General features: G+C 34.9%; 1 protein-coding gene across 16 annotated transcripts; it reads left to right on the top strand.

Annotated features, from left to right (window-relative positions):
* Positions 1 to 722: 722 nt before the first annotated feature.
* LOC147382988 (S-norcoclaurine synthase 1-like) lies at positions 723 to 8713 on the top strand. 16 transcript variants are annotated; one of them, XM_086428472.1, is made up of 11 exons: positions 723 to 1250; positions 1351 to 1417; positions 1531 to 1586; positions 2672 to 2731; positions 3576 to 4003; positions 4490 to 4629; positions 6183 to 6273; positions 6410 to 6523; positions 7415 to 7662; positions 8169 to 8231; positions 8318 to 8713. In XM_086428472.1, exons 8-10 carry the CDS (start codon positions 6437 to 6439, stop codon positions 8203 to 8205), a joined length of 372 nt encoding a protein of 123 aa, XP_086284598.1. In that variant the 5' UTR covers positions 723 to 1250; positions 1351 to 1417; positions 1531 to 1586; positions 2672 to 2731; positions 3576 to 4003; positions 4490 to 4629; positions 6183 to 6273; positions 6410 to 6436; the 3' UTR covers positions 8206 to 8231; positions 8318 to 8713. The 16 variants fall into 16 exon arrangements, with proteins under 16 accessions (XP_086284598.1, XP_086284599.1, XP_086284597.1 ...); XM_086428473.1 differs by having other exon boundaries at positions 8313 to 8713; XM_086428467.1 differs by having other exon boundaries at positions 724 to 1250; positions 8136 to 8231; positions 8378 to 8713.
* Positions 8714 to 12886: the final 4173 nt, after the last annotated feature.

The raw sequence follows: 12886 nt of genomic DNA, 5'->3' as shown, positions 1-12886 counted from the left end.
CTTAACATTACATGTCAGATCTTTACTCTATTCCTTATCATGAATTGTCAGTTTGGTAAATAACTACACTTGATGTAAAACAATACACTTACTAAAGATAAAACACCATATGGAATACGGTCAACCTCATGTAACTACTTAAAGAAAAGAAAAGAGAATCCATTTTTCTCTTCTTCTCTCTTGGGACTACACTATGAAACTAACTACACACATATTCATGCTGGAAATCCGCACCGTGGAAGTTAAAACAAAAAAGCTTAACATCCATATTTGCATCTCAAAACAAGAGAAGATTAGATTTTCAATTAACTTTTTCCTCCATTAAATGACCATAAAGAGAATGGAATGAAGACATATGATTCGTTTAGCTGACACCAAATCTTTTGAATAAGATTAAGATGATGATGATCCATGGAGCTAGAGATTTGTGTGGTGTACATTTCAAAAATCATTATCACCATGCATGTTGTTAACGATGTTTAGGTGTTTCACTCATATATCTAAAACACAAAGATTATGAATCTAAGCACCATTTCTTTAAATTAAGGCCAGCCATTTTTTGTTTTTTTTGAGATGCTTTTGCCACACCAACTTTTGCTAAGAGCATCTCAATTAAGTATGAAATCACCAAAGAATTAGCACATATCTTAGGGTGATCTTAGTAAAGGTGGTGTGGGAAGAGAAGTTCTATTTATTTATTCAAGATGGCGATTGGCATGATATCAATGCTTAGGTCTGTTCTCATGTTCGACTTCGATCTGTGCAGTCATGCTGATCGACCACTACAAAAATGATAGGCATTTAAGGCGTTTTTATTCGGCGGTTTTGTGAAGTGCCAGCAATAAAACAATGTGAGGGGCGTTTTTAAAGAAAGAGCCACCACAGAGCTCCAAACCACGTCGTTTTTAAAACACGCCTCCATTGGAGAACGAGAGACAGATTATTCACGGCGGTTTCACGAAACAGCCCCAAAATACAGATCCGTTGGAGGCGATGTTGCGAAAACCACCTGGGAAGAACGACGATTAGGGGCAGTTTCGTTGGAAACGCCTGTGAAGAACGACGAGCATCTGATGAATGGGAGGCATTTCCGTTGGAAACGCCTTTGAAGAAAGAAGAAACGAAACCCTAAATCGATGGCGAGTTTGTAAATCGACCTAACAAACCCTAAATCGAGGTTCCTTCTTCCAAAATGCAGTGAAGAATCGAGGCATTTTCAATTTGGCGCCTTCATGGTCTCCATTTTGGCAGTAAGTTCTTCATTTCCTCTTCTCCTCTCTCCCTCTCTCCCACTTCCACTATATATCTCCGTCCCATTAGAGAATGATCCCGTTCTCACGATTTGTCAAGGTTGAAGAAGAAGAAGAAGAAAGGAGGGTTTTTGTTCAAAACCCAAATCTATCAAGAGTTAGAACAGGTAAGTATTTTTTTTTCCTTGCAATACAATTGATTTTGAATGATATTTTATTTTTATATTTTATCATTAGCGTCCAATGCTGATTCGAATTAAATTTTTTTTTTTTTTTTCAGAATATCTGATTTACAGTATTTGATGGATCCTAGAGAACCAAATCTACATATATCATGTAAGTATTTGCCCCTCTTCTCAAACCCTTTCTTGTTCTTTTTTTTATTTATTTAAATTTTTTATATAATTCTTTTTATTTGTTTATGTTTAATCGTCTACTGTGAAAATGTACGAAGTTTTGAGTTCTAGTTTTCCCTGTTTGTGTTGTTTTTGGCATAATTTGTAAGGTAGTTTGTGCTGTTTTATGAAGAAAAAGTAGAGGTGTATCCTAACATTAACATTTTTCATTTTAAGATGTGTATATTTCTTTATTGGAACATTTGTTCTTATAAGTAGGTTGTTCTGTATACTATTTTTCCATAGATATTTTTCTTGTTTTTCATGCTGAAGCTGGTGTTACATTTCCCTTTCTTCCTTCCCCAATCTTTGAACTTTGTTATTTTCTTTCCATTTTTTCCTGTTTATATAGACCATGAGTTTTCCTCTACAAATATGTCGAGTACTATTTTATTTTGGAGGTATGGTGACACGTGGATTAATCTTTGTAATGTTTGAAGAATGTGTTTTAATCGTTAATTGTGGTGTGATAAATAATTTAAAGTTGTTAGGAAAAACCCAACTCATATGAAACAAAGACAGAAATGTACTTTTGTCCATTGTCTGTTCAACACCAGATAATAATTGTATTTTGTAATCAAATTATATGCAAGAATAGATTCCCTTTTTATATGGATAATGCCCATTGTAGGTGCTAAATTGCACTTAATCTAGGCTATTTGTAATCTTGAGATACATGAGTCTAGCACTCAAGAATCTAGGAAAGACCTAAGAAGTCAGGATATCGTGTTTCTTTTTGCTATAATTTTTAAGTGATTCGAGTGGATGAAAAACTCATCAAGAAAAGTATCAGACAGGGACCTGGTATAGGGAACTTGACCAGTCCACGTCAACTTCATTGAGTTCTGAGGGATTATAATGAGCTTTTGAAATTAGCTGGAGGGCCGTCGTAATTTTAACCCTTCACTGTTTTGATCTTATGACTAATGCAACCATTTGGAGTTTTTATATGTTCTTTCCCACCTGTGTTTGTATTTAACCTTTTGATGACAGGATTCATAACTCAAGGATTTTCTATGACTTTAGGTTGCGAGGATCCTTCTGTTTATCTTCTTTTTTGCCCACCTGTACCTCCATTTTGATCAGGTAAGTTTCTGCTGGGTTGGTCCATATTTTAAGAGAGTGCTATTACGAAACCATTGATTCATCTTCTTTTTCGCCCACCTGTACCTCCATTTTGATCAGGTAAGTTTCTGCTGGGTTGGTCCATATTTTAAGAGAATGCTAAACCACACAAATGGATCAGCTATCCTTCTGTGCACGCATGCGAGCATGTTCATAACCTGAATTCAGAGCCCAGAGAAAACCCAAAATTCCCTGGTATTCCAATAGCAACCCAACTGTTTTATGACTACTGAACTTTGTATATCTTTTTCCTTGATGGATAATCTGGACTTGAACCCATGACCTCAAAGTTGCTTTGCAATGTGTGAAACCAACTGAACTATGGGTCTAAGCCCAACTTCGTATATCTTATTTGTCATTTATATGTGCAAAACACATGTACAGGTTGATGTAGTAACCAAGGAAACCTGATTTACCGATGCATCCAACAAGACATTATCCAAAATTAAAACCTCAATCTCCATGATAGAATCAATTAACTTTCATTAAAATTCTTCTTTTAGGCTGTTAGGATTGGCAAGTTGTACATATTTGTCCAAGAGGTGGTCCATTGGTTGGGCTTGTGAGTGGTCCAAACCATGGTTTGAAGTTTTGTATTGTCTCAGAATGTTTTGGTCAAGACCGGAATGAAACATTGACCTCAAAATATGAAACAATTAGTATTTTTTTCCAAATGTCTCGGTTGAGACAGGTTTGGTTTTTCTGCTTTTTTGTATAGAGTACTTCTATAATTTAGGGTGGGTCTCTCTCTCTCTCTCTCATAAAGATTGGTAATCCCATCTTGTTCTTCTATTTTGATTTTCAGGTCAAACAAATTTTCCTTATAGGTTTCTACAGCTTGCTAGTGATAGCTCCCACGTTGACAGTGATGAATGTGTTTTGGTTTTGGAAAATCGTCAAGCTAAAGACTCTGTCGAAAGCTAGACACAGTTTCTAACCCGGCCCTTGCAGGGGCCTTGTCTGTGTTGTACACTTCAGGCTGAAGTGGATGGGTGTATATCTATATGACCTTCACTTGTACATTTTTGTAATTTTCTTTCCATTGTGTCTTGATTGAAACTAATCTTTGGCAATCAGTTGGTTATCTTTTTGCAATTTTGGTTCTCATTGTAGAAATGATGAGGATGTGTCCCTATATAGTAAATGATTTTGGCAAGGATGCACGCGATCTTCTCATTGAGAGAGAGAGAGAGAGAGAGAGAGATCCCTTATCATGTTCTATTTTTGATATTGGTGAGTTCCCTACTTTATGCTTACATGCAATTTTTTAATTAGTTTAGATTGCACTAAGTATGAATGTCATTTACTTTTCTTATTGTAGTTAATTGATTAGGTTCACTTTGCATATAGCATGACTGAACATGATTTGTTCATAATATTTATCTAATTAATTAACTAGTTTGTGGATGGACTACAAGAAATGGTGTGTTACTTGAGTCAAATTGTGGGCACTCTTTCTGTTTTTTTTTTTTTTTTAAATATTAAATGGAAGGCACACAATATACTAGGAACTTTTTATTCTTAATACTCATCTTGAAGAAAGACTAACGACTGACGACGAGTACACCTAGTATGGGAAATTGGGGAGTTAGTGTGTTCATGTTCTTTCATGTCAATTCTGACCTTTTGCTTCAAATTTGTTTTTCTTCCGTTGTTATATTTCTATTTATAATCTTATTATTCATGCTGCTTGTTCTAAAGAAAGCATTATGTTTGCAGGAAACATTGAGTTGCTTAGATATTTACTTTCCAAAGGGGTTGATTTGGAATCGCAAAGTGATGTGGGTACACCGTTGATTTGGGTTGGTGGCCGTGGACAACAGGACGCTGTGAAAGTTTTGTTAGAACACCACGCTGATGTAAGCTACCCATCTCTGCTTAAATGCTTGAATAGTTCTTAATTTCTCATATTGTTGTCCCTTTGTTCAAATTTTTAGCTATTGCTTTCTTCATACTATCATATCTTTACTCAGTTGTAGTTATACTTTTTCCCCTACTTTTTATCTCAAGACTTTGATATCTGGGAGCCAGCTATTTTGACTATTAAGAGGGAAGGTTATAGTATCAAGTGTATTGGACCTCGTGGTGGTGTTATCACAGAAAATTTTCTGCCAAGCACAACTGTATGGTTTCTTATTCTTAATTTTTTCTCTCCAATTCCATTCATATGGAATTGAAAGAGATACCTATGAAATTTGCTGTCACAGTAATGAATCTAAGTACATAGCATCTTAATGAGAAAGCTTGGATTTGAGAATGATGTCGTCATAAAGGTATATGGTGTCATTATTGGAAATTCTAAGGGCAGACACAACACTGAAATTAGATATTAGTGCCTTACTTTGTCCCCTTGATTTTAGAAAAAATAAAGTATTTATGTGATGAATCCTGCTCCATTATAAGGCATCAATTCAAACCTGATTGAGAATAAGCTACTCTATATATCCTGAGTTCCTAACAGATCATTCTAATACATTACAAACACATGTAGTGCATATGATACTTAAGTATAGCATAAAAAAGAATTACCAAGGAAAAAAATTACATAAGGGCCTGTTTGTATGTTTGCAAAACACTTTTTTCGCTTTTTAGTATATAACCCATTTTTAGGAATTGAAAATCCACTTACATAAGATTCTTGATTCTCATAGTGTAAATTTGTTTCTTCTATGACTGTAGTTCAAGTTTGTTGCCAATGTACCTCTGTTAATTTGCTATATTTTTTAAACTTGTTGGAGGTTATGGTGAAATGTATTTGTGTTTGATACTGGCGTGTGTTTTATATGTATTGTTCCCTTGGTTTCATATTTTCATTATAAATGATTGTTTTTCTCATGATCTACTTTATGGTTGCTGGAACTTCTGATAATAGCTGGAAACTTGACATTATCGTAACCACTATCTTAAATTTTCAACTTCCTTTCCTATTTTTGCCTAATATTTGTTATATTTTTCATCATTTATTTAACTATGCATGTACACAATTTTATGACCTACACTACAATCTAGAAACTCGAGTATGTTCACAATGTTGTTCGATCTTCAGAGGCTCTTTGTTTCCTCGAATCCCAGATATTATTGGTATCAGCCTTAACCTCTAGTTGCCTTGTAGCTTTCTTAAGTACAGGGGCAATGTCTCTTCAATGGAATTCATAGCTATGATAGGACCTTGAACTTTAAAATTTCTGAGGACAACTTTAACCCGGATCAGACTGGGATTATGAGTCCTGAATCCATCAATTCAGTTCCTTTTCTTCTATTTTTAACACTTGATTAGAGTTCTTCATCCCCCTTCAGGGTTCCACACTTTCATTAGTAATTTTCTATAAATTTCCCAAGCACAAGGTTGTTTTCTGGTGGTAGATGACCACACTTGCTTTTCTAACATCTTCCAAACTATGCCCTCTTATAGCGTGCATCAGCCCAATAGATATCAATGCAAAGGAAACTCTCAACACTCTCAAATATGCCAATCCTGCTGTGATATTCAGAATAAGCCCATTGTAAGTTTTTTCAGTTTACTATTTCTGTTTTTCCCAATATACTTTACACTGGGGAGGTTATCTAGTTTTAATTCTCATCTAGTTTTAATTCTCATATACGCTGGCCACATATGGGGATTCTTGTTTTGTTCTATAGGTCAACAGAGATCCAATATCCAATGAGATGCAAAGAATGCATCAGCAACTAGAGTACTTACTGGCAGAACTACTTTGTGCTCGTGGAGGAGGAGCTTTGTCTGATGAAGTGCAGGTATCATACAGTGAAAAGAGAGTTACCAATACCAGCTTTTGTGATTTTGAACTGTCATTTACTTAATTTTCTCATAAAACTTAGAACTTAGAACAGATGTTATAAGTTGAACAGTCATGAAGCATATACCTCACTTTACATATGTAGGGAAAGATAGAAAAGAATAGATAACGTGGGTGTCAAAGTCTACTTCTGAAAATGTGTAGTGAAGTGGTGATGGGAGAAACATATTATTCATATGGGGTTTCCTGAAGAACATACTCATGTGGGATCACCTGGTGTTGCTTCTACCTTAACTACTCGGTACCAAAAAGTTGTGGAGCACTCACATCATAGATTTAGATTTCAAGCACAGCATGCCCTCCCAAATGCTACTATATACAACATTGGGGGCCAAACTGATATATATTCCACAGATGTGATGGCTTAATCTGGTGACAAAAAAATAAATTAGAATTGGACGAAGATCTATGTGAGAGTTGGCCCCAAAAGTATGTTTCAATTGGTTGACAGTTTATAATGCAACTTAATTAGAGGTTGTGGCTTTGAGTCTAGCCTACCCACCAAAAATAGTTGGTCTCAAATAGTCTGACCCCATGGAAAGAAACTGTCCCAGGGGCAAGAAAATAATTTCTGTGACACAAAAATAATAATTTCTCGATAAATGGTGAAACAAAAATGGGCAAATCAAGTTTCATACCATCTTAGAATATTTGATTTCGGTCGAGACTATATTGAATGTTTCAATAATGTTTCGGCTTGCTTTAGAATTTTAAATTGTCTTCAAATGTTTTGGTCTAGATTTGTTGAAACATTGTCTTGAGACAAGATTATAAACCTTGATTTCCACAACATATATAACGAAAACATTTGAATTTGGATGTTAAGCAGTTGATCAAATTTGGAGTCCCGGAGGAAATAATTGAGAAGATGAAGGCTGACATAGAAGAGTTCTTTAGGCTGGCATTAGAGGAGAAGAAAGCAAACTCACAGCTACCCAACAGCATTGAAGGCTATGGACAAGCCTTTGTTGTGTCTGAAGAGCAGAAGCTGGACTGGGCTGACATGCTTTTCCTTCTTTCCCTTCCTACCCCTCAAAGAAACATGACATTCTGGCCTAACTACCCCTCTTCTTTCAGGTATTTAAGTCATTGTACACACATAATTATGGGAATCCAAAATTCTATAATTATTTATAAATAAACATATTTTGGAGTCATCATTGTAAGTATACATTTATTATTTATATTAGTAGATGGATTATTAGTAGATGCTCAATTACAAAATCTTATTTTCATAAATTCTCAGTCGAATTTATGAAAACTAAGCTTGATGGCTTACTTCAGCTGATGATTGAAGTGCTTCCTTCCTATCATTTTTCTGCCAAACATCATAGACTTGACTGCTTATACTTCTTAATCACCCATGTTTTTTATTGGTTTGAGGTAAGTCACTTCGTTTCTTTTTGTCGTTGTTTGGTTTTACTTGGAATTTGGCAATCCTCGAAATGTAATGGTTATCTATAATGAATAAACTTGGATTTGGATGCATTGAATATTTCATTAGAAAATCACCTGCATCTAAAAGCAAGAACTTTTGTTTGTGTTTACAGGATCAATCAAAACAAAGGAAATGTGACTTACAGGATCAATCAAAACAAAGGAAATGTGACATTTTCTTGACTGAAATTATACTTGCACTGAAAGAGGTATTCTATATTAGCATTGAAACAAAATAGAAAGTCATAATTATCTTTCTTATAATTCTGTTATGTTTCATGCTTGCCAAGTATAGGGAAGTTGTTCCTATGGATATCAAATCTGCAAATTGGCTATATGACATTTTAGTGAGTAGGATGCACAGATACACATGCATACAACGAAGAAGATGAAACATGGCAGATGTTTGAGCTTATAGATCTCTGGTTATGTGGTCCTCTTTGGCTTCTAGCAAGCTTTATTCAGGGCCCATTAGGATGGAACATGAAACTTGGCTGATGTTATTTTTTAATGAGCGCCAACTGTGATTTGGAATCATTTGCATGGACTATACCCATTTTCTGTCTGAAATTCATACTCACCCCATGGAAGTCTTAAAATACAGTTTGCACTGTTATGTTTGGTAAAATATTCATTTACAGGTTGTGTTATCTTTTTATAAATAAATGATAAGTGAAATTTGTAGTGCCAATAGCAGCTCTTTTTCTTTATATAATTCTAGGTTTTATTTTGGAATGAATATTTTGTTAATTCTTTTTTTACAACATTAGAGGCGGTTTTGAACTGCCTCTAATGTTATTTTTTTAAAAACTAATTTGTTATTAAGGGTGGTTTTCAAACTGCCTCTAAAATATAAAAACCGCCGTTAAATAACAATATTTAGAGGCGGTTTTAAAACTGCCCTTAAATTATTATTATTAGAGGCTGTTTTCAAATAGCCTCTAAAATATAAGAACCGTCTTTAAATCATATTCTTTAGAGGCGGTTTTTAAACCGCCATTAAATTAATATTATTAGAGGCGGTTTACAAATAGCCTCTAAAAATATTAAAAACGCCCTTAAATCATTATTTAGAGGCGGTTTTAAAACCGCCCTTAGTTGGCCACTAAAAGGAATCAGCGACGCCACTATAGTGGGCGGTTTAGTCAAACCGCCCTTAAATATATTAGAGGCGGTTTAGGTAAAATTGGTGGCAGTTTAAAACCGCCTCTAAATACCTCATATTTTGTAGTCGACTACCTCTTTGATGCTTGAATGATCCTCAAAATATCACAGAAATGGACAATCCTAACCTTTGACTTTAGTCTTGATCTAATGACTCGAAAGATGAACCTTTTGAAAGTAGGAATTTATCTATAAACACCCTACAAATTCACGTTGAGGACTGAATTATTGAGATTTTGAGTAAGGATAAGGACTATCAAGTTTTTATCCTAGAAGATTTTTTTATCAGAAAAAATGAAAATGAGGGTATTTTAGTAATTTTATTAGTATTTTTTTACAAAAGACCATAGTAAAAGGGATATGTCATCAATTTGAAAAAAAAAAGTGGGTACTCAAATATTTACAAAAACCAAAGGATATTAGCCAAAATAGTATTGAATTCTGCACCAACCCACAAATTGTGTAAAAAATATTCATGCTGATTCTTTCCATAAGATTGAAAACAACTCTATATAATACACAATATAAATAATCAAATTGAGCTCTTCAAAGAAGATATATATATACAGGGGTGGAGCCAGGATTTTCTTGTAGTGGGGGCAAACTATGGTTAGTTGTATAGTTGAAGACCTTGAATGGTGGAAAAGTTATTTGTGCTGGAAAATACAATTGGAAGGAGGTGAGGTTGTGGGGGCAAAAAATGGAGGGAGATGAGGTTGTGGGGGTAAATGGGGAGAGAGGTGAGGGAGTTGAGACAAATGGGGCATGTAATTAGTTGCAAGTATAGGGGTGTCTCAAAGTTCTGTGGGGGCAATTGCCCCCACCAGCTCCTTACTAGCTCCGCCCCTGTATATATATATAATCAAATTGAACTCTTGAAAGAAGATATACATATAAGAAGAAGCAAATTAGGTGCTTTAGCAAACAAGGTCTGATGGCAACTCAAGAGGATATTTTTGTTAAGAAGAGTGATCTATTTCTCAAGTCCAATACAGTCCATGAGAAGGTTTCAGTTCTTATTCACAATGGGAAACCCATCGCGGAATCCACCATTGTTCTTGAATACATCGATGAGACATGGAAGCAAAATTCCATATTGCCCGAAGATCCTTACGAATGAGCCATGGCACGCTTTTGGGCTAAATTTGCTCAAGAGAAGGTGAGTGTTGGTTCCTCTTATTATTCATTTTTCAACATTAGATTTTGTGCTTTTATTGCCAAGATTTATTGTTTCTTATGAGTCATTTTTTATAAGTCAAGTGGGGTTGTCAATGGATCGGGTCAAGGTTGATTTGGTACTGATCCAATAAGTATTATATCGGATTCTTATTGGATCAGATTTATTATCGGAACTCAATAATAAGATCCAAACCCGATCCATTAACAATTGGATTGGGTCAAACCCGGTTTTTATATACAAAATCTAAATAAACCTCACACATCTTATCGGATCGGTGCATGGTTGATCCAGATCCGATCCAATAAGATAACTGATCGAAGCCTTATCAGAATCCAAAATATTGATCCAAACCCGAAGTTATCGGAACAGATCAGATTTCAGGCTTATCATCCATTGACAACCCTAGAGTCAATTGGCCCCAACCCTATTGTAATAGGGTCTTGTTAATGTGTGTCTTATGGCACATGTTAAAGTGCAATAAATACACCTAAGATATTGAGTTTTATACCGAAAAACCCTTTAAATAAATCTTTTTTTTTACCAAAATACCCTCAGATGCTTATTACCAAGGTGTATTTATTGCACTTTAGGCTCACAGTAACAAGACCCTTATTATTATTATTAGTAATTACAATACATTGTCATAGCAGACAAATTTTTTTTTTTCTATAACACAGAAGCGACTATGAAATGAAAGGAAATAAAAAAGAAGAGGAAGGGAACAATTGCAATGACAATCGACATTAGCCAACAATTGATTTCTTTATCGATAACTCTTTAATTCACTCTCATAGCCTATCCCTTTAGAGTTTAATAGTTTTTCTCGCTTTAATAAAAATCCCAAATCAAAGAATTTCTCTAAGGAAAGGGAATGGATGTGTTATCATTAAAAAGTAGAATAGTTGTCGACAACCCTTTAGACGATAGCGTCCAATTTGTACTTGAGATGAGAGTAAAATCACGCATTTTCTAGGGATTAGTAGAAGTTTCTTAGACATCTATTTGAACCTTGGTCTTAAACTTTTAGGCATATTTTTAAACACATATAAATATTAATATAAAAACTATTTACCATAATATAATCTTAATGCATATCGATTCATTTTTCCAAATTATTTTATCGAGTTTTCTCGAACCTTTCCTGTATCAAATCCATGGTATGTGAACTAGGGATTTGGGCACTAAATGATTTCACCATTGTCTATTATAATCATGCAAGTTCAGCTCTTCTTTTTTTCTTTTATTTTTTATTGTTATTATTTATAACTCTGTTTTGCCTCTCACTCCAAAATGAATGGTGTAGATTGAATCAATGAACCATTTATGTAGCAAAGACTAGTTATGGAAACTCCGAGAGAGGTTGTATGTTTGATACCCAGTATGAGAAATATTTCCTCGGGATCACCTTCTTCCCTCACTTATCTGGTGGGTGTGATGTGCGGGCGTTGCACGTGCCAAAGGGAGGAATCCATATGCCTTGGCTCCGATCCTAGCTCATCCGGTCCCTCAAGTTGGACATAGGTCTGGACATCCTGTTATAAATAAATAAAAGACTAGTTATTGAAATTATATAAATATTTTGATTTTTTTGGTGAAAGTTATTGATATAATCTTGGTTAATTTTGTAACAGTTATTGGATTCTGCATACACTGCTATGTACTCAAAAGGGGAAAAACGACACGAGGCTTTAAATTTAACCATGGATCTCTTGCAATTCTTGATGGAGAGATCAAAGGGAAGAAATTCTTTGGTGGAGAAACAATTGGGTATTTGGACATTGTTTAGGTTGGATTCCTCATTGGTTGGAAGTGTGGGAGGAAGTTGGTTGCTTCAAGGCTTTGGACCCAATCAACTTTCCCAACTTAAACTCTTGGATGAATTTTCTCAACTTTCCCATAATCAAAGAGTGTCTACCACCACGTGATAAGATGGAATTTATTTTCATGGTCGTAAAGAAATTCTAGCTAGTCAAAATAATATCCATGAGATGCACTATACCATCCTTCTTATACTTCAGCTTTAATAATATATAGTTTCCATGGTCTCTTTTTTTCGGGTTGATTAGACAAATCATATATATGCCTTTCTTCCCCTCTAGCCAAAGCACGAATGAACTCATATGTTCACACTCAATCCTGGCTCAAATCTTCGTAATTTGTTTGTGGCATTTAAAACCACGATCTCATGCGGGAGGAATGCAGAGGACAAATTTTTATGTACTTTTCAAAAAACTAAATTTGAGAGATTGGTTCGAGTTCATTAGCCATCCTTTTTCAAAACCTTGGATCCAGTCCAATTTTTTTTTTTAATTTATTATTTTGGATGGGGGAGGGGGGGAGTTTTTCCATGAAAGCTAGAGGACTGTTAGCTTTTTTGCTGCAAAAGAAAGTGACGAAAGCAGAAGCTAGCCTCATAAACATGTCTAAAAGTGGCACACAACTCAAAAAATAGCTGAAAAGAGCTGTAACAAACAATCCCTAAGTTAGCATGGAAAGTGTTTCTTTTTTAAAAACTAACCA

The sequence above is a fragment of the Akebia trifoliata genome, chromosome 16, assembly GCF_017979445.1.
Source record: "Akebia trifoliata isolate Shusen 1 chromosome 16, ASM1797944v1, whole genome shotgun sequence".
NCBI classification, from domain to species: domain Eukaryota; kingdom Viridiplantae; phylum Streptophyta; class Magnoliopsida; order Ranunculales; family Lardizabalaceae; genus Akebia; species Akebia trifoliata.
Note: the sequence above shows the minus strand (reverse complement) of the source record. Positions and strands in the feature narration are given on the sequence as shown.

Excerpts from the sequence above, each read along its gene's own strand:
- LOC147382988 (XM_086428467.1), top strand. The coding sequence starts at position 6,437 with ATGCAAAGAATGCATCAGCAACTAGAGTACTTACTGGCAGAACTACTT. Across the intron at positions 6,524-7,414 it reads CTTTGTCTGATGAAGTGCAG|TTGATCAAATTTGGAGTCCC; the intron begins GTATCATACAGT and ends GATGTTAAGCAG. Across the intron at positions 7,663-8,135 it reads AACTACCCCTCTTCTTTCAG|GATCAATCAAAACAAAGGAA; the intron begins GTATTTAAGTCA and ends TTGTGTTTACAG.